The sequence below is a fragment of the Pseudophryne corroboree genome, chromosome 3, assembly GCF_028390025.1.
Source record: "Pseudophryne corroboree isolate aPseCor3 chromosome 3, aPseCor3.hap2, whole genome shotgun sequence".
Classification (NCBI taxonomy): domain Eukaryota; kingdom Metazoa; phylum Chordata; class Amphibia; order Anura; family Myobatrachidae; genus Pseudophryne; species Pseudophryne corroboree.
This window is the reverse complement of record NC_086446.1, coordinates 716,582,220-716,604,347: the sequence shown is the minus strand read 5'-3', so window position 1 is coordinate 716,604,347 and position 22,128 is coordinate 716,582,220. Positions and strand designations below refer to the sequence as shown.

At 49.4% G+C, this 22,128-nt stretch overlaps 1 protein-coding gene across 6 annotated transcripts in view; it reads left to right on the top strand.

The window, feature by feature from the left end:
- The window catches only part of CTBP2 (C-terminal binding protein 2), a 222,945-nt gene that overhangs the window by 183,488 nt on the left and 17,329 nt on the right, over positions 1–22,128 (top strand). For all 6 annotated transcript variants that reach the window (XM_063962158.1, XM_063962156.1, XM_063962157.1 and 3 more), the window contains 3 exons: positions 5,489–5,695; positions 7,573–7,787; positions 21,303–21,433. In XM_063962158.1, the coding sequence (XP_063818228.1) occupies positions 5,489–5,695; positions 7,573–7,787; positions 21,303–21,433 (553 nt within the window). The remainder of the gene's footprint in view (positions 1–5,488; positions 5,696–7,572; positions 7,788–21,302; positions 21,434–22,128) is intronic.

Genomic DNA, 22,128 nt, shown 5'->3' with positions numbered 1-22,128 from the left:
AACCAGACACCAGGCAGAGATCCGGTGCCTGAGTATCTTCGTTTCTCCTGCGGAAGCTGTGATTCCAGAGCTCCCTCGTCCCTGTGATCTCCTGTTCCTCCAAGCATCCTGTGCCTCCAAGCATCCTGTACCTCCAAGTACCTCTGTGCCTCCAAGTACCTCCGTGCCTCCAAGCACCCCGTGCCTCCAAGCACCCCATGCCTCCAAGTACCTCAGTGCCTCCAAGTACCTCCGTGCCTCCAAGCACCTCCGTGCCTCCAAGCACCCGGTGCCTCCAAGTACCTCTGTGCCTCCAAGTACCTCCGTGCCTCCAAGTACCACCGTGCCTCCAAGTACCTCCGTACCTCCAAGCACCTCGTGCCTCCAAACACCTTGGTGCCTCCAAACACCTCTGTGCCTCCAAGCACCTCTGTGCCTCCAATTACCTCGTGCCTCCAAGCACCTCCCTGCCTCCAAGCACCTCCCTGCCTCCAAGCACCTCGTGCCTCCAAGCACCTCCGTGCCTCTAAGCACCTCCGTGCCTCCAAACACCTCGTGCCTCCAAACACCTCGTGCCTCCAAACACCTCCGTGCCTCCAAGCACCTCCGTGCCTCCAATTACCTCGTGCCTCCAAGCACCTCCCTGCCTCCAAGCACCTCGTGCCTCCAAGCACCTCCGTGCCTCTAAGCACCTCCGTGCCTCCAAACACCTCGTGCCTTCAAACACCTCCGTGCCTCCAAGCACCTCCGTGCCTCCAAGCACCTCCGTGCCTCCAATTACCTCCCTGCCTCCAAGCACCTCCGTGCCTCTAAGCACCTCCGTGCCTCCAAACACCTCGTGCCTCCAAACACCTCCGTGCCTCCAAGCACCTCCGTGCCTCCAAGCACCTCCGTGCCTCCAATTACCTCGTGCCTCCAAGCACCCTCGTGCCTCCGAGTGCCTCCCAGCACTCCCTGTACTCCCAGCACCTCAGTGCCTCCAACACCACAGTGCCTTCAATATCTCAGTACCTCAGCCTTCAGTATTTCTACAAGTCTTGTCTTTCAGGAGACCTTCAAGAATTCCTCTGTGCTTCCTGCTTGCCGTCTTAATCCTGCATGAGGAAGACCTACATCCGGCCATCTCTACTGCGACCCAGTAGCGGTTCCCCTTCCCGGTCATCGGAAGAAGCCCCGAGTCCACAACACTCCCAAACCAGGTCAGTGACAACCGCATTTGGCGAAAATATGTTGCGTGGTGCGAGGCCAGTAAGGCCCGACGGAGGAAATTCAACTGGGTCGATTCCTACATTTCCTGCAAACAGGAGTGTCTATGGGCCTGAAATTGGGGTCCATTAAGGTTCAAATTTCGGCCCTGTCAATTTTCTTCCAAAAAGAACTAGCTTCAGTCCCTGAAGTTCAGACGTTTGTAAAAGGGGTACTGCATATACAGCCTCCTTTTGTGCCTCCAGTGGCACTTTGGGATCTCAATGTAGTTTTTGGGTTCCAAAAGTCACATTGGTTTGAACCACTTAAATCTGTGGAGTTAAAATATCTCACATGGAAAGTGGTCATGCTGTTGGCCCTGGCCTGGGCCAGGCGCGTGTCAGAATTGGCGGCTTTATCCTGTAAAAGCCCTTATCTGATTTTCCATTCGGACAGGGCGGAATTGAGGACTCGTCCTCAGTTTCTCCCTAAGGTGGTTTCAGCGTTTCACCTGAACCAACCTATTGTGGTGCCTGCGGCTACTAGGGACTTGGAGGACTCCAAGTAGCTAGACGTTGTCAGGGCCCTGAAAATATATGTTTCCAGGACGGCTGGAGTCAGAAAATCTGACTCGCTGTTTATCCTGTATGCACCCAACAAGCTGGGTGCTCCTGTTTCTAAGCAGACTATTGCTCGTTGGATTTGTAGTACAATTCAGCTTGCACATTCTGTGGCAGGCCTGCCACAGCCAAAAATCTGTAAATGCCCACTCCACAAGGAAGGTGGGCTCATCTTGGGCGGCTGCTCGAGGGGTCTCGGCTTTACAACTTTGCCGAGCAGCTACTTGGTCAGGAGCAAATACGTTTGTAAAATTCTACAAAATTGATACCCTGGCTGAGGAGGACCTGGAGTTCTCTCATTTGGTGCTGCAGAGTCATCCACACTCTCCCGCCCGTTTGGGAGCTTTGGTATAATCCCCATGGTCCTTACGGAGTCCCCAGCATCCACTTAGGACGTTAGAGAAAATAAGAATTTACTTACCGATAATTCTATTTCTCGTAGTCCGTAGTGGATGCTGGGCGCCCATCCCAAGTGCGGATTGTCTGCAATACTGGTACATAGTTATTGTTACCAAAAAATCGGGTTATTGCTGTAGTGAGCCATCTTTTCTAGAGGCTCCTCTGTTATCATGCTGTTAACTGGGTTTAGATCACGAGTTATACGGTGTGATTGGTGTGGCTGGTATGAGTCTTACCCGGGATTCAAAATCCTTCCTTATTGTGTACGCTCGTCCGGGCACAGTATCCTAACTGAGGCTTGGAGGAGGGTCATAGGGGGAGGAGCCAGTGCACACCAGGTAGTTCTAAAGCTTTACTTTTGTGCCCAGTCTCCTGCGGAGCCGCTATTCCCCATGGTCCTTACGGAGTCCCCAGCATCCACTACGGACTACGAGAAATAGAATTATCGGTAAGTAAATTCTTATTATTTTTAATGAGGGAATTGTGGTGGGGTCATAGCCTGGATATGATTTTAAATAAAGGAGGTTTGGTAAAATCTGGGATCTGATGATTTTTATTGAGCAAGGAGAGGTGGCCACATGGAGTCTGGTTTTAGATGTGTTTATTGCATGTAGGTCCCTGTTATGCCCTCCAGACAGAAAGTTGCCAGCCAGCCCCTGACTGAACTCAGTCACTTACAATGCTGATGTTCACAGTGACATTACTGCACTTTGAGGCATTCAAGCATAAAAAATGTTGGAACTCCAAGTTCCTTGGTGTACCCAAATCAGGTTCCTCTGTGGGTGCCTTACATTAGGTGCTCTGGAAAGAACCTCTTTATTTATTCATTCAAACACAGATTACTGCCAGAGCGCTCACAGGTCAAGGAGATAATTTAGCCTGATTCAGAGGCAGACGTGGGGGGTAATTCTGAGTTGATCGCAGCAAGATTTTTGTTAGCAGTTGGGCAAAACCATGTGCACTGCAGGGGAGGCAGATATAACATGTGCAGAGAGAGATAGATTTGGGTGTGGTGAGTTCAATCTGCAATCTAAATTGCAGTGTAAAAATAAAGCAGCCAGTATTTACCCTGCACAGAAACAAAATAACCCACCCAAATCTAACTCTCTCTGCACATGTTATATCTGCCTCCCCTGCAGTGCACATGGTTTTGCCCAACTGCTAAAAAATTTCCTGCTGCAATCAACTTGGAATTACCCCCGTTGTCTCATCGCCAATAGTGGGCGCCATCGGTAGTGGGAAGCGATAATTTGCAGATGCTAATGTCAGCTTTCCCCTTGTGCACTAGCGTGCGACGGAGAGTACAAGCGCAGAGACACCCATTTTTAGTGTCCGTGATCAGTGCAGCTACGTCAGTGGTTCTGAGCACTCCACCATCAGCACACCCTCACTTGCACCATTGACACGACACCCTATGGAATACTAAGTGTTTCCATCTCAAGTCTGTATATGGCTCTGTGGCTGTGGATCTGCATTTGGGAACACAATTGCCTTCACGGGCATACCAGTGACATTCCCATACCACGCCCGTGAGACCACCTTTTTTTTCGATCACTTCAGGCCAAAGCCCAGGAATGCCCATGGTTGTGTTTTGCTGGCTCTACAGTGAGCGACTCCATATGCATCAGTCTCTGAATACAGTCAGGGGTACTGTGTGACTGGGAGTCAGCTAATCAGGCGCATGGAGATGCTGCGTCTTATCGGTGTGCCACTGAAAGTGATTGCATAAAAAGACGCATCATCGCTGACATTGGAGGCCATTCTCAGCCGGAGACTCTACACCTAGCACGGAGGTCGTACTCAGATGGAGAGTCTGCACCAAGCACGGAGACCGTACTCAGACGGAGAGTCTGCACCTCACACAGAGGCCGTACTCAGACGAAGAGTCTGCACCTAGCACGGAGGCGGTACTTAGATGTAGGGTCTACACCTAGCTCGATGGCCATACTCAGATGGTGAGTCTGCACCAAGCATGGAGGCCGTACTCAGACGTGGACGTCTCAGTCCCTGCACATTGGGACGCACGGCCGTACACCAGAAAAAGGGCCTTCTAGCACCATTAGCATAAAGTTGCAGATACTACAGTGGCAAATGACACACTTATGGATGCAGCTGCGTCCTAATCAGAATCAGCCACATAATGCTGTATGCTTTTGTAGTAATTGTACATTGTGAAAGTGAAACCTTTTCTCCAGAACTGCGAGCACTGTGCAGATAGGGTGTGTAGGGTGTGTGATCGCAGCCCCTTTTCCCAGAATGCCTAGCATTCAGATCTACTGCCAACCTTGAAACCTACAGGAGGCGGGGCATTGACAACCCGACTGAGTTCTGTTAGCAGAGCTGTTGTCGATCAGGGGGACATTATGACCATCATAGCTGGGAGATGGCAATAATGTAGGCATTTTAGATTTAATAGATCACTTTCCTTTATATTTACATATAGTTTGTGCATTGAATATTTGTCCTTGTATTTTGTATATTTTTGTAATAAGATTTACCCTAGAATTCTCATTATGGATGAACAATATTTTATAATGGGAAATCCAGTCAACTCAATCCACTGCCTCATACTGCAAGCAGCTCCAGTCCCTCGGGTACTCCCACTGGCAAGCCCATGCAGACTATCTGTTCGGAGTTCCAAGTGGCAGTCCATTTAGCTTTCTGTAGCCCCCAGTATTCCCCAAAACCTGGGACCAAGGCCGGCCTGTTGGGAGGCTTTTCTCCCAGACACGACGATTGCGAGACCTCATCTAAATAGTTTGATCCCCTCCCCCCCCATGCTGGAGAGGCTCTGATTGCCCTAGGGAAGTCTCTTTAATTGAGAGGGCACCTAAATGTCTTCAGCAGGACAGCACAGAGAAGTGGTGTGGCTGAGCTCATGCAATGGGGCTGTTGTGTTGTGAGATTAGGGTCCTGGGAACTTAGCAGGGAAAGGACTGCCATGCGGGCATGAACTGTTTTAGAAACCCGAGTTTCCCAGTCTCCGCCATTACAGTCCAGGTTTTAAGGATATCCATGTTTGAGTCCTGACGGTTAAATCAAATTACTGACGTACTAATTAAGTCAGCTTTGCCCAATCATCGAAATCCTTAAAACCTGCACTGTAATGGTGGAGTTTTTGGAAACTCTGCTCTAAGCTGTTTTCCCACGGGTATATTTTATTTTCTCTACCATCAAAACTTATAAAAGGAATAATTGCCATTTGGAACTGTAAAAGCTTCTGACATGTGTAGGTCTCAGGGGTCCTACAGGATAGGTGATTACTGCAAGTGAGCTGACACCTGCTGACCATGCTTGTGTTGTAGGTGTGGCGGTATGTAACATTCCATCAGCCGCTGTGGAGGAGACTGCCGACTCTACCATCTGCCACATACTCAACCTCTACCGGAGGAACACATGGCTGTACCAGGTGCTGCGGGAGGGCACACGGGTACACAGTGTGGAGCAGATCAGAGAGGTGGCATCAGGGGCAGCACGGGTCCGTGGTGAAACGCTTGGCTTGATAGGATTTGGTGAGTACAGCACTGTAAATGTTACATGGTTATTAGGCATTCCATGAAATAAATGCAATGGTAGATACTAAGAACATGCTATTTGCCAGGGAACAGTAATTGTAGCAGAGAATGTAGCCTTAGTATTATTATTGTTTTCTAGAAATGTTTTTGGATGTATTTGTCAGTCGCTAATAAGAACCCACACTCAGCAGTTCCTAGTGTTTTAGATATGAGTACGCCGGACTGTTAATTCCTGTTTATTTACTGCTATTGGCGCGTCCACAGGTTACACGGATAGATCAGACGGATGTTACAGCGAATGGGACACTTGGACAATCTTCACCATTCATGCTATTGCTGGACTACATTTCCCATGATGCTGTGCCAGGCAGCAATTTGTTATGTGTTTAACACAGTGCTGCACACGTTACATGTAGTTATACATTTTGCTGGGGTGAGATTCCTGACCTGCTCCAGATTATAAGAGCCGGCTCGAATGACTCATTTACTGTACCCCATTACTTACCTGTCAGGAAGTCGAATGTTTAGTTCTAGCAATTGTCCATTTGACTTGCACTGCACAGTATCTATATACTATGATTTTTGTTATAGATGTAACTGGTTTTAATGCTAAATGTTTCATTATAGTTGTTTTTGTTCTTCGTATATTGTAGTAACAGCTACTGTTCCAGCTCCATGCTACACACATTACCTTACTGCCGTATAAGCGTTTACAGCCAGAATCTGCTCATCTTACGTTTCCCTTCTGATGTGATCACAGGAGAGTTATTACATCTGGCTTCTCTGTATGTAATCTCTAATCCTCTGCAGTCAGTGTATATAAGACACTTCTGTAGCTGGAGCAGTTACTTGCAATTTACTTGACACCGAAAACACTTTGTACAGCTTGTGCCACCCTCAGCCATGTGACCAATCAGGAGTGTACTAACGCCCTCCCCTGAGCAGCAGCCCCCTCCGCCCACCCTTTGCATATTGCCTGGTGCTGGCAGGTGGGGTCCCCCTCCTCCTCCGCAGCAACAGAGTACTTGCTTTCACTGCGTGGGCCATTTTTTTCAAACATTTTACTGGGAGGATGGCACGGAGTGTGGTGGTGGGGGGTGGACAACACCCATTTTCTGGCATCGGCTAGGTATACTGTGGCCTGCACCCATTGGAAATACACATATTCACTCGATCCACATGGAAGTGCCCATACAGTAAGTGACCACAAATTGATATTTGTCTTACCCCAAAAAATGCGACCAATCTAAAACAATGTAGCCTATATATATATATATATATATATATATATCATCTGTACACAATTTACACAACTCATTAAATCCATTGCGCAGAGACTCCTCAATACATTGCCTAACCAGGTCGTGAAATGCATTGGTACCCAGCTTTGCAGAGCTTGTGCATTTTTTATACTGCTGTTTGCAATCCCAATCAGTATCTTCAAGAATGTTAATTAGGCTTGGCGGTAAATGCGATGACATAGATCAGCTCAATCATTAGTCCTGATCAGCCAAATCTGCTTGATATAGCAAACCATGGAAATGCATATTGGTGTCTTGAGTAAAGTTCTGGTACAGGCGGTGTGGCGCTTTAGGCACATGCGGTGTGGCACTTTAGGCACAGGCGGTGTAGCGCTTTAAGCTGATGTGCTGTTTACAAAGCCATGCTTTTGAATCTAGAAAAACTGAAGCTTTCATGCTGACCCGTTGCTTTCAATGTTTTCATATAACAAAACCACGCATTTCACCTGCTGGCTGTAAAAACATATCGCTCTAAAAACACGTCTGCCACCAGCTCTACACTTGTGCACAGTGGATACCGGCGCTCTCCCAGGCGGTAAGGCCTCCTCACCTGGTTCTGTTTTCTCCCCACAGGTCGTGTAGGACAAGCAGTAGCTGTGAGAGCCAAAGTGTTTGGCTTCAGTGTTATCTTTTATGACCCGTACCTGCAGGATGGGACAGAGCGCTCTCTGGGAGTTCAGAGGGTGTACACGCTGCAGGACTTGCTCTACCAAAGCGACTGCGTGTCTCTGCACTGTAACCTGAATGAACACAACCATCACTTAATTAACGACTTCACAATCAAGCAGGTAAGAAGGCTGTGCATTGTACGGACTCTTATGGGGATATGTACTAAGCAGTGAAAAGAACGGAGAAGTGAGCCGGTGGAGAAGTTGCACATGGCAACCAATCAGCATTGAAGTAACATTTATGATTTGCATCCTTTCAAATTATACAGAGCAGCTGATTGGTTGCCGTGGGCAACTTCTCCACTGGCTCACTTCTCCATGCTTATCTCTGCTTAGTACATTTTCCCCTGTATTTATATATAAGTATGTGGACTAAGGACATTTTCAGTTTGGCAGCACCCCTTTCTGTGCCTCCAAATCACACAAATACCATGATCCTTAGAGCAATCCATCTCTTTATGGTTAACGACTCTGCATGGAAGCCTGTTTTTCATACTGAATAATTAGCAGGCTTAAGGAAATTATTTTTAGTGTACGTAAAGTATCACACAGAGCCGGGTCGATGTTTTCTGTTGGATTACAGTTTAACTTGCGTGGGTCACAGCAATCAGTGAAGTCTGTGCCCATTTATTATTTCTACTTTCCCACTAGACTTTTCAATTGATCGCAACTGAGCAAAGACAAACACATACTGCTGTTGTCAATAAATATAATTATCAGGGAAGCCGAGAGTATTGTGCATCAGGTACAAAGTACCTGGGCCTCCGGTAGAGTTCAGCAAGGGATCACGGTGGGGATTACCTAGGAACAAGTATGTAACATAGGACCTGATTCAGAGGTGGACGCAATGCAGTCACAACAAATGCTGCAGCCGATTGGCTGGCTACGGAGATGCCTGACATCGGTTGTGGCTCTGCCCCTCTGTGTTGCACTAAGAATCGCACCATCGGACTTCGGAGTAACTCTATGGTTTGGCCACCGGTGTCAGTGGAACTGCATTTCCTAACACCGGCACGCCGCCCGCGCCCCCCCCCCCCCCCCCCCCTTTTTTCCTGGTCACTGCCCAGGAACAATAAGGAAGCGCATATACTTTGCATCTCAGACGCGTGCACTCATAGATCACTTTCTATGTATATTGCTGAGGTCTAGAGGAAACCAGCTAGAAATAGGGATGGCCATTGGCCACCAATGGGTAACCGATATCGATGGTTAACCAGCTAAGGCCAATGGTTTTACCATTGATGGTGAATATCCAGTGGTTCTCCTTTATTGATGGCAAAGAGCCCTGCAATGTTTTTTTAAATTTCTCTTACGTCCTAGAGGATGCTGGGGACTCCGTAAGGACCATGGGGTATAGACGGGCTCTGCAGGAGACATGGGCACTCTAAAGACTTTAGATGGGTGTGAACTGGCTCCTCCCTCTATGCCCCTCCTCCAGACCTCAGTTAGATCCTGTGCCCAGAGGAGACTGGATGCACTGCAGGGGAGCTCTCCTGAGTTTCTCTGAAAAGAGTTTTGTTAGGTTTTTTTATTTTCAGGGAGCACTGCTGGCAACAGGCTCCCTGCTTCGTGGGACTGAGGGGAGAGAAGCAGACCTACTTTACTGATAGGTTCTGCTTCTTAGGCTACTGGACACCATTAGCTCCAGAGGGTCGGAACACAGGTGTCGTCCTCGCTGTTCGTCCCAGATCCGCTCCGCCGTCCTCCTCACAGAGCCGGAAGATAGAAGCCGGGTAAGTATATGAAGTAAGAAGACAAAGAAGGCGGCAGAAGACTTCAGTTCTTCATGAGGTACCGCGCAGCGGTCGCGTTGCGCGCCATTGCTCCCACACACACACAGGCACAGCAAGGGCGCAGGGGGGGGGGGCACCCTGGGCAGCAACAATTACCTCAAATAACACTGGCAGGCACCATTGTTAGATACTGTGGAGGCATTATATTATAAAACCCCCGCCAGTATAAAAAAATTAGCGGGACCGAAGCCCGCCGTCGAAGGGGCGGGGCTTGATCCTCCAGCACTAACCAGCGCCAATTTCTCCACAGCATGCTGCAGAGACGCTGCTCCCGGACTCTCCCCTGCTGAACCAAGTAACAGGAGACAAAAAACGAGGGGGGGACACACATTTATTTGGCGCAAATCATATATATAAAAAACCACTGTATAGGCTGGGACTGTGCTTTCAGTGTCTAGTGGCGCTGTGTCTAGTGGCGCTGGGTGTGTGCTGGCATACTCTCTCTCTGTCTCTCCAAAGGGCCTTATTGGGGGGCTATCCCCATATTCATATATCCCAGTGTGTGTGGGGGTGTCAGAACGTGTGTGTTGACATGTCTGAAGCGGAAGGAGGATGCAGAGCAGATGGTGGTGGTGTCTCCGTCGGCACAGCCGACACCTGATTGGTGGGACATGTGGAATGTGTTAAATGCTAATGTGACTTTATTACATAAGAGATTGGACAAAGCAGAGTCCAAGGACAAAGCAGGGAGTCAAGCCATGGCATTGACTGTGTCACAAGACCCTTCAGGGTCCCATAAACGTCCCTTTTCCCAGGTAGCAGACACTGATACCGACACGGATTCTGACTCCAGTGTCGACTATGATGATGCGAGGTTACACCCAAGAGTGGCCAAGAGTATTCAATATATGATTATTGCAATAAAAGATGTTTTACATATCACGGAGGACGTTCCTGTCCATGACACGAGGGTATGCATGTTTAAGGAAAAGAAACCTGAGGTAACGTTTCCCCCATCTCATGAGCTGAACGCTTTATTTGAAAAGGCTTGGGAAACTCCAGACAAGAGGCTGCAGGTTCCCAAGAGAATTATTATGGCGTATCCTTTCCCCTCAAAGGACAGGTTATGGTGGGAATCCTCGCCCACGGTGGACAAGGCCTTAACGCGCTTATCCAAAAAGGTGGTGCTACCGTCTAAGGACACGGCGGCCCTAAAGGATCCTGCGGATCGCAGGCAGGAAACTACCTTAAAATCAATTTACGCGCATACAGGAGCCCTACTCAGGCCTGCAGTAGCCTCGGCATGGGTTAGTAGCGCAATTGCAGCGTGGGTAGATAACTTGTCATCGGACATTGACACCTTAGATAAGGATAGTATTTTGTTGACCTTGGGTCACATTAAGGACGCAGCGTTATATATGAGAGGCTGCGCGAGATATTGGGCTGTTGGGTTCAAGAGCCAATGCCATGGCAGTTTCTGCTAGAAGGTCCCTGTGGACCCGTCAATGGACGTCTGATGCTGATTCAAAGAGACTTATGGTGGCTTTGCCTTACAAGGGTGAAGTTTTATTTGGGGAGGGCCTCGCGGACCTGGTTTCCACAGCTACCGCGGGTAAGTCTTCTTTTTTGCCTTATGTTCCCCCACAGCAAAAGAAAACACCTCAATACCAGTCCTTTCGGTCGCACAAGTTCAGAAAGGGTCGGGGCTCTTCCTTCCTCGCCAGAGGTAGAGGGAAAAGAACACCAGCTACAGCTAGTTCCCAGGAACAAAATTCCTCCCCGGCCTCTACAAAATCCACTGCATGACGCTGGGGCTCCGCTGGGGGAGTTCGCACCGGTGGGGACTTGTCTTCGTCTCTTCAGCAAGGTCTGGGTTCAGTCGGATTTGGATCCTTGGGTGATCGAAATTGTATCCCAAGGCTACAAACTGGAGTTTGAAGATATGCCTCCACACCGATTTTTCAAATCTGCCTTGCCAGCTTCTCCCCCAGAGAGGGAAATAGTTTCAGCTGCCATACAAAAGCTGTGTCAACAGCAGGTGATTATCAAGGTTCCCCTAGGACAACAGGGAAAAGGGTTTTATTCAACCCTATTTGTGGTCCCGAAGCCGGATGGCTCGGTCAGACCAATCCTGAATCTAAAATCCCTAAACCTATATTTGAAAAGGTTCAAATTCCAGATGGAATCTCTCCGGGCAGTGATCTCCAGCCTCGAAGGGGGGGGATTTTATGGTGTCACTAGACATAAGGGATGCTTACCTTCATGTCCCCATATATCCTCCTCATCAGGCGTACCTGAGATTCGCTGTACAGGACTGTCATTACCAGTTTCAGACGTTGCCGTTTGGGCTTTCCACGGCCCCGAGAATTTTCACCAAGGTGATGGCGGAAATGATGGTGCTCCTGCGCGAGCACGGGGGCAAAATTATCCCATACTTGGACGATTTCCTGATAAAGGCAAGATTGAGAGATCAGTTACTGAAGAGCGTGTCTCTCTCCCTGAGAGTACTACAACAACACGGCTGGATTCTAAATCTACCGAAGTCGCAGTTGGTTCCGACGACTCGGCTGTCATTTTTGGGCATGGTTCTGGACACGGAAAAAAAGAGTGTTTTTCTCCCAATGGAAAAATAAGAATTTACTCACCGGTAATAATATTTCTCGTAGTCCGTAGTGGATGCTGGGAACTCCGTAAGGACCATGGGGAATAGCGGGCTCCGAAGGAGGCTGGGCACTCTAGAAAGATTTATGACTACCTGGTGTGCACTGGCTCCTCTCACTATGACCCTCCTCCAAGCCTCAGTTAGGACACCGTGCCCGGACGAGCAGACATAATAAGGAAGGATTTAGAATCCCGGGTTCACTACGGCTGGCCGGCGGTCGGGCTCCCGGCGACCAGCATCCCGGCGCCGGGAGCCCGACCGCCGGCTTACCGACAGCTTGGCGAGCGCAAATGAGCCCCTTGCGGGCTCGCCGCGCTACACGCGCCACACTATTTTATTCTCCCTCTATGGGGGTCGTGGACCCCCACGAGGGAAAATAATTGTCGGTATGCCGGCTGTCGGGCTCCCGGCGCCGGTATACTGAGCGCCGGGAGCCCGACCGCCGGCAAACAGAAGACCACCCAGAATCCCGGGTAAGACTCTTACCAGCCACACCAATCACACCGTACAACTCATGATACTATATCCAGTTTGACAGTATGAAAACAACTGAACCTCTCAACAGATGGCTCAACAATAACCCTTTAGTTAACAATAACTATTTACAAGTATTGCAGACAATCCGCACTTGGGATGGGCGCCCAGCATCCACTACGGACTACGAGAAATAGAATTACCGGTGAGTAAATTCTTATTTTCTCTAACGTCCTAGTGGATGCTGGGAACTCCGTAAGGACCATGGGGATTATACCAAAGCTCCCAAACGGGCGGGAGAGTGCGGATGACTCTGTAGCACCGAATGAGAGAACTCCAGGTCCTCCTCAGCCAGGGTATCAAATGTGTAGAATTTTGCAAACGTATTTGCCCCTGACCAAGTAGCTGCTCGGCAAAGTTGTAAAGCCGAGACCCCTCGGGCAGCCGCCCAAGATGAGCCCACCTTCCTTGTGGAATGGGCCTTTACAGATTTTGGCTGTGGTATGCCTGCCACAGAATGTGCAAGCTGAATTGTACTACAAATCCAGCGAGCAATAGACTGCTTAGAAGCAGGAGCACCCAGCTTGTTGGGTGCATACAGGATAAACAGCGAGTCAGATTTTCTGACTCCAGCCGTCCTGGAAACATATATTTTCAGGGCCCTGACAACGTCTAGCAACTTGGAGTCCTCCAATTCACTAGTAGCCGCCGGCACCACAATAGGCTAGTTCAGGTGAAACGCTGACACCACCTTAGGGAGAAATTGGGGACGAGTCCTCAACTCTGCCCTATCCATATGGAAAATCAGATAAGGGCTTTTACATGATAAAGCCGCCAATTCTGACACTCGCCTGGCTGAAGCCAAGGCTAATAAAATGACCACTTTCCACGTGAGATATTTCAGATCCACGGTTTTAAGTGGCTCAAACCAATGTGATTTTAAGAAACTCAACATCACGTTGAGATCCCAAGGTGCCACTGGAGGCACAAACGGGGGCTGAATATGCAGCACTCCTTTTACAAAAGTCTGAACTTCAGGTACTGAAGCTAGTTCTTTTTGAAAGAAAATCGACAGAGCCGAGATCTGTACTTTAATGGAGCCTAGTTTTAGGCCCATATCCACTCCTGCTTGCAGGAAATGCAGAAATCGACCTAGTTGAAATTCCTCTGTTGGGGCCTTATTGGCCTCGTACCATGCAACATATTTTCGCCATATACGGTGATAATGCGTTGCCGTAACATCTTTCCTGGCCTTAATAAGCGTAGGAATGACTTCTTCCGGAATACCCTTTTCCTTCAGGATCCGGTGTTCAACCACCATGCCGTCAAACGCAGCCGCGGTAAGTCTTGGAACAGACAGGGCCCCTGCTGTAGCAGGTCCTGTCTGAGCGGTAGAGGCCACGGGTCCTCTGAGAGCATCTCTTGAAGTTCCGGGTACCACGCTCGCCTTGGCCAATCCGGAACCACGAGAATTGTGTTTACTCCTCGCTTTCTTATTATTCTCAATACCTTTGGTATGAGAGGCAGAGGAGGGAACACATAAACCGACTGGTACACCCACGGTGTCACTAGAGCGTCTACAACTATCGCCTGAGGGTCCCTTGACCTGGCGCAATATCTTTTCAACTTTTTGTTGAGGCGGGACGCCATCATGTCCACCTGTGGTTTTTCCCAACGGTTTACCAGCATCTGGAAGACTTCTGGATGAAGTCCCCACTCTCCCGGGTGGAGGTCGTGTCTGCTGAGGAAGTCTGCTTCCCAGTTGTCCACTCCCGGAATGAACACTGCTGACAGTGCTAGTACATGATTCTCCGCCCATCGAAGAATTCTTGTGGCTTCTGCCATCGCCATCCTGCTTCTTGTGCCGCCCTGTCGATTTACATGGGCGACTGCCGTGATGTTGTCTGACTGGATCAGCACCGGCTGGTGTAGGAGCAGGGATTTTGCTTGACTTAGGGCATTGTAGATGGCCCTTAGTTCCAGAATATTTATGTGAAGGGAAGTCTCCTGACTTGACCATAGTCCTTGGAAGTTTCTTCCCTGTGTGACTGCCCCCCAGCCTCGAAGGCTGGCATCCGTGGTCACCAGGACCCAGTCCTGTATGCCGAACCTGCGGCCCTCTAGAAGATGGGCACTCTGCAGCCACCACAGTAGAGACACCCTGGTTCTTGGAGACAGGGTTATTAATCGATGCATCTGAAGATGCGATCCGGACCACTGGTCCAACAGGTCCCACTGAAAGATTCTGGCATGGAACCTGCCGAAGGGAATTGCTTCGTAAGAAGCCACCATCTTTCCCAGGACCCGCGTGCAGCGATGCACTGATACCTGTTTTGGTTTCAGGAGGTCTCTGACTAGAGATGACAACTCCCTGCTTTCTCCTCCGGGAGAAACACTTTTCTCTGGACTGTATCCAGAATCATACCCAGGAACAGTAGCCGTGTCGTCGGAACCAGCTGTGACTTTGGGATATTCAGAATCCAGCCGTGCTGGTGCAGCACTTCCTGAGATAGTGCTACTCCCACCAACAACTGTTCCTTGGACCTCGCTTTTATTAGGAGATCGTCCAAGTACGGGATAATTAAAACTCCCTTTCTTCGAAGGAGTATCATCATTTCCGCCATAACCTTGGTAAATACCCTCGGTGCCGTGGACAGTCCAAACGGCAGCGTCTGGAATTGGTAATGGCAATCCTGTACCACAAATCTGAGGTACTCCTGGTGAGGATGGTAAATGGGGACATGCAAGTAAGCATCCTTGATGTCCAGGGATACCATGTAATCCCCCTCGTCCAGGCTTGCAATAACCGCCCTGAGCGATTCCATCTTGAACTTGAATTTCTTTATGTATGTGTTCAAGGATTTCAAATTTAGAATGGGTCTCACCGAACCGTCCGGTTTCGGTACCACAAATAGTGTGGAATAATAACCCCGGCCTTGTTGAAGTAGGGGTACCTTGATTATCACCTGCTGGGAATACAGCTTGTGAATTGCCGCTAGCACCGCCTCCCTGTCTGAGGGAGCAATCGGCAAGGCAGATTTTAGGAACCGGTGGGGTGGGGACGCCTCGAATTCCAGCTTGTACCCCTGAGATACTATTTGCAGGATCCAGGGATCCACCTGTGAGCGAACCCACTGATCGCTGAAATTTTTGAGGCGACCCCCCACCGTACCTGGCTCCGCCTGTGGAGCCCCACCGTCATGCGGCGGACTTGGAAGAAGAAGCGGGGGAGGACTTTTGCTCCTGGGAACCTGCTGTTTGTTGCAGCCTTTTTCCCCTGCCTCTGGACAGAAAGGACCCGCCTTTTCCACGCCTGTTTTTCTGGGTCCGAAAGGACTGAACCTGATAAAACGGCGCCTTCTTAGGCTGTGAGGGGACATGGGGTAAAAATGCTGACTTCCCAGCCGTTGCTGTGGAAACTAGGTCCGAGAGACCATCCCCAAATAATTCCTCACCCTTATATGGTAACACTTCCATGTGCTTTTTTGAATCTGCATCTCCTGTCCACTGGCGAGTCCATAAGCCTCTCCTAGCAGAAATGGACAATGCACTTACTTTAGATGCCAGTCGGCAGATTTCCCTCTGTGCATCTCTCATATATAAGACTGAGTCTTTTATATGGTCTATGGTTAACAGGATCGTGTCTCTGTCTAATGTGTCAATATTTTCTGACAGTTTATCTGACCATGCAGCGGCAGCACTGCACATCCAAGCTGACGCAATAGCTGGCCTAAGTATAATGCCTGTGTGTGTATATACAGACTTCAGGATCGCCTCCTGCTTTCTATCAGCAGGTTCCTTGAGGGCGGCCGTATCCGGAGACGGTAGTGCCACCTTTTTAGACAAACGTGTGAGCGCTTTATCCACTCTAGGGGGTGTTTCCCAATGTGACCTATCCTCTGGCGGGAAAGGGAACGCCATTAGTACCTTCTTAGGAATTACCAATTTTTTATCAGGGAAAGCCCACGCTTCTTCACACACTTCATTTAATTCATCTGATGGGGGAAAAACTACGGGTAGTTTTTTCTCTCCAAACATAATACCCTTTTTGGTGGTACCTGTAGTTATATCAGAAATGTTTAACACCTCTTTCATTGCCTCAATCATGCAGTGAATGGCCTTAGTGGGCATCAGGTTTGACTCATCGTCGTCGACACTAGTGTCAGTATCAGTGTCGACATCTGGGTCTGCTTGAGGTAGCGGGCGTTTTAGAGCCCCTGACGACCCATGCGACGCCTGGGCAGGCACGAGCTGAGAAGTCGGCTGTCCCACATTAGGTATGTCGTCGATTTTCTTATATAAGGAGTCTATACGTGCACTCATTACTTTCCATAAGCCCATCCACTCAGGTGTCTGCCCCGCAGGGGGTGACATCCCTTCTAAAGGCATCTGCTCTGCCTCCACATCATTATCCTCATCAAACATGTCGACACAGCCGTACCGACACACCGCACACACACAAGGAATGCTCCGAATGAGGACAGGACCCACAAAAGCCCTTTGGGGGGACAGAGTGAGAGTATGCCAGCACACACCAGAGCGCTATATAATGCAGGGACTAACTGAGTTATGTCCCCTATAGCTGCTTTTTATATTATATATATATATATATATATATATATATATTGCGCCCAAATTTAGTGCCCCCCCTCTCTGTTTTTACCCTGTTCTGTAGTGTAGACTGCAGGGGAGAGCCAGGGAGCTTCCTTCCAGCGGATCTGTGAAGGAGAAATGGCGCCAGTGTGTCTGAGGGAGATAGCTCCGCCCCTTTTACGCGGCCTATTCTCCCGCTTTTTTCTGGATTCTGGCAGGGGTATTTACCACATATATAGCCTCTGGGGCTATATATTGTGATATTTTTGCCAGCCAAGGTGTTTATATTGCTGCTCAGGGCCCCCCCCCCCCCAAGCGCCCTGCACCCTCAGTGACCGGAGTGTGAAGTGTGCATGAGGAGCAATGGCGCACAGCTGCAGTGCTGTGCGCTACCTTGGTGAAGACTGATGTCTTCTGCCGCCGTTTTTCCGGACCTCTTCTTGCTTCTGGCTCTGTAAGGGGGACGGCGGCGCGGCTGCGGGACCGAACACCAAGGACTGGGCCTGCGGTCGATCCCTCTGGAGCTAATGGTGTCCAGTAGCCTAAGAAGCCCAATCCGGCTGCAAGCAGGCGTGTTCGCTGCAGTGAGCCTGTTGCCAGCAGGTCTCACTGAAAATAAAAAACCTAAAACTATACTTTCTGTCTAAGAGCTTAGGAGAGCCCCTAGTGTGCATCCAACCTCGGCCGGGCACGAAATCTAACTGAGGCTTGGAGGAGGGTCATAGTGGGAGGAGCCAGTGCACACCAGGTAGTCATAAATCTTTCTAGAGTGCCCAGCCTCCTTCGGAGCCCGCTATTCCCCATGGTCCTTACGGAGTTCCCAGCATCCACTAGGACGTTAGAGAAAAGCCCAGGAACTCCAGAGCATGGTCAAGGACCTGCTGAAACCAAAAAGAGTGTCAGTTCATCAATGCACTCGAGTATTGGGAAAGATGGTGGGGGCCTACGAGGCCATTCCGTTCGGCAGGTTCCATGCAAGAACTTTTCAGTGGGACCTTCTGGACGAATGGTCAGGGTCCCATCTATAGATACATCAGAGGATAAGCCTGTCCCCCAAGGCCAGGGTCTCTCTCCTGTGGTGGCTCCAGAGTGCTCACCTTCTAGAGGGTCGCAGGTTCAGCATTCAAGATTGGGTTCTTGTGACCACGGACGCGAGCCTCCGAGGATGGGGAGCTGTCACACAAGGAAGAAATTTTCAGGGAATATGGTCAAGCCAGGAGGCTTGTCTACACATCAATGCGCTGGAATTGAGGGCCATATACAACGGCCTGCAACAGGCGGAGAGTTTTCTTCGCAACCTACCCGTTCTGATCCAATCAGACAACGTCACAGCCGTGGCGCATGTAAACCGCCAGGGCGGGACAAGGAGCAGAGCAGCAATGGCAGAAGCCACCAGGCTTCTTCGCTGGGTAGAAAATCATGTAAGCGCTCTGTCGGCTGTCTTCATTCCGGGAGTGGACAACTGGGAAGCAGATTTCCTCAGCAGACACGATCTCCATCCAGGAGAGTGGGGACTTCATCAAGAGGTCTTTGCAGAGATAAGTCGTTGGGGACTTCCTCAAATAGACATGATGGTGTCACGCCTCAACAAAAAGCTTCGGATGTATCGTTCCAGGTCAAGGGACCCTCAGGCAGTGGCGGTGGACGCACTAGTGACACCGTGGGTGTTTCAGTCGGTCTATGTGTTCCCTCCACTTCCACTCATCTCAAAAATATTGAGAATCATAAGACGAACAAGAGTGCAGACAATACTCATTGTTCCAGATTGGCCTCGAAGGGCCTGGTATTCAGATCTTCAGGAAATGATCGCGGAAGATCCGTGGCCTCTTCCTCCCAGGGAGGACCTGTTGCAACAGGGGCCCTGTGTGTTCCAAGACTTACCGCGGTTACGTTTGACGGCATGGCGGTTGAACACCAAATCCTAGCTAGAAAAGGTATTCCGGGGGAAGTCATCCCTACTCTAATCAAAGCTAGGAAGGAGGTAACGGCGAAGCATTATCACCGCATCTGAAGGAAATATATTTCTTGGTGTGAGGCCAAGCATGCTCCTACAGAGGATTTTCAGCTGGGGCGTTTTCTCCACTTTCTACAGACAGGAGTGGATATGGGCCTTAAGTTAGGCTCCATTAAGGTGCAGATTTCGGCCTTATCTATATTCTTTCAGAAGGAATTGGCTTCTCTCCCAGAAGTCCAGACTTTTGTAAAGGGAGTGCTGCACATTCAACCTCCTTTTGTGCCCCCAGTGGCACCTTAACGTGGTGTTACGGTTCCATAAATCACACTGGTTTGAACCTCTTCAAACGGTGGAGTTAAAATTTCTCACTTGGAAAGTGGTCATGTTGTTGGCCTTGGCATCTGCGAGGCAGGTGTCCGAATTGGCGGCTTTGTCTCACAAGAGCCCCTATTTGATTTTCCATGTGGATCGAGCGGAGTTGAGAACTCGTCCTCAATTTCTACCTTAGGTGGTTTCGTCGTTCCATATGAACCAACCTATTGTGGTGCCTGTGGCTACGGGTGACTTGGAGGATTCCAAGTCCCTTGATGTAGTCAGGGCCTTAAAAATTTATGTAGCCAGGACGGCTCGGGTTAGGAAAACAGAGGCACTGTCCTGTATGCGGCCAACAAGGTTGGCGCTCTTGCTTCTAAGCAGACTATTGCTCGCTGGATCTGTAACACGATTCAGCAGGCTCCTTCTACGGCGGGATTGCCGTTACCAAATTCGGTAAAGGCCCATTCCACTTGGAAGGTGGGCTCTTTTTGGGCGGCTGCCCGAGGCGTCTCGGCATTACAGCTGTGCCGAGCAGCTACTTGGTCGGGTTCAAACACTTTTGCAAAATTCTACAAGTTTGATACCCTGGCTGATGAGGACCTCATGTTTGCTCAGTCGGTGCTGCAGAGTCATCCGCACTCTCCCGCCCGGTCTGGAGCTTTGGTATAATCCCCATGGTCCTTACGGAGTCCCCAGCATCCTCTAGGACGTAAGAGAAAATAAGATTTTAAACCTACCGGTAAATCTTTTTCTCCTAGTCCGTAGAGGATGCTGGGCGCCCGTCCCAGTGCGGACAATTTCTGCAAGGCTTGTATATAGTTGTTGCTTACATAAGGGTTATGGTACAGTTGTGATCAGTTTCTGACTGATGCTGTTTTATACATACTGTTAACTGGTTTGGTATATTCCATGTTGTACGGTGTGTATGGTGTGGGCTGGTATGCATCTCACCCTTAGATTAACAAAAATCCTTTCCTCGTACTGTCCGTCTCCTCTGGGCACAGTTCTTTAACTGAGGTCAGGAGGAGGGGCATAGAGGGAGGAGCCAGTTCACACCCCTCTAAAGTCTTAGAGTGCCCATGTCTCCTGCGGAGCCCGTCTATACCCCATGGTCCTTACGGAGTCCCCAGCATCCTCTACGGACTAGGAGAAAAAGATTTACCGGTAGGTTTAAAATCTTATTTTCTTCTTGGTGCTGGAGCACAGTAACCTAGCCTCCCAACCCTACCCCGACCTGTGATGCCCCCACCTATGATTAGCCCACTGCCCGATGAGTAAAAAAGCAGTGAGGATTCCCCCACGCCAATTGTTTCATACCATCAATGGTTGAACCACGATGGCCATCCTTGGCTACCTAGAAATAGCATGGGTTTTGCTAAAGGCACAGGTCTGATGCAGATGTAGTACTACGTTAGTTGATGCTCCGAACACTAATGTGGCCATACAGATGTCTGACATTCCACCCCTTCCCCCTGTCTCTAGCGGCTTGCACCTTGAAGGGCGGAAGAGGGAGGGATAGGGGATTTCTGATGGAGGCCAAGTGTAGTAAGGCTGCATGCACATGCAGACCTGGAAAGAGGCAGAGGTGCACCTGAGAAAGCCATAATTTGTGGCAGGTCAGGGGTACGTTCAAATACTGAATGATGATGATTGCTAACATTAGTGAACTGCTTGTGATTGAATTCCGCTTTCTCAATCACTTGGGTTTACAATGCTTCTGTGGAGCATGTACGGCAGGAGGAGGACGGGGGTGGGGGGAGTTCTTCATTGGTTTATTTCTCAGCTAACTGCAGGCTACACTCCACATCCATTTCCATATTAACCCCTTATCACACCAAGACCTGTCACCACGGCAGGCGCAGGGAAAGACAGGTGAACATTCAGTCAGTGTGTTGTGCTTGCAGATGCGGCAGGGTGCGTTCCTGGTGAACACCGCACGAGGAGGCCTAGTGGATGAAAAGGCTTTGGCTCAGGCACTGAAGGAGGGCAGAGTCCGAGGTGCAGCTCTAGATGTACATGAGACTGAACCTTTCCTGTGAGTATCGCTAACCCAAATAGGTTTACTACAAAATAAATATTCTAGACATATTTAAATAAACGGGCAGCGGCGCAGTGTTCGCATATGTCATTTCCTGCTCATCTGATGTCCACCAGCAATAGACAGGGAAACAATATGCTTTAGCCAATGAGATCACAGAAATGCTCACAGCAGCACAGATTATTTGAGGAGACATGTACAGATAAGTAGTGTTTTGTTTTATTTTCTCTTTAGAAAGTTCCTTTTTATGTAAAATCCATTTCCCAATACATCTGCCGTTATTCTCTACATGTGGTCACAATATATTCAGGATATTCTTATATTAATGATCAGAAGGTGGACATATCCAAGGTGGAGTTATAAATCCTTGCCTACTTAGGGATCTCATGGTGACAAGCTGTACGTGGGCCCAGTAGCTGGCAAATGATTATTGGTCATCATTTCTCTACATGGGGGTAAATTCAATTGCGGTCGGGTCCTTTCCGACGGAAAGGATCCGACAGCTCTCTATGCAATGCTGGGAAAAGCAGACAGGTTTGGCCTATTCCCGACAGTGTCAAGCCGACGTTTTTTTTAAAGTTGGATTGACATTGTCGGAAACTGGGCTAAAACCGGTCGGGTTTGGCCCCGCTTCAGACAATAAATGCGGCTCGGTGGCTGAAGCCGCCGATCCGCGTGTATTCCGACAAGTC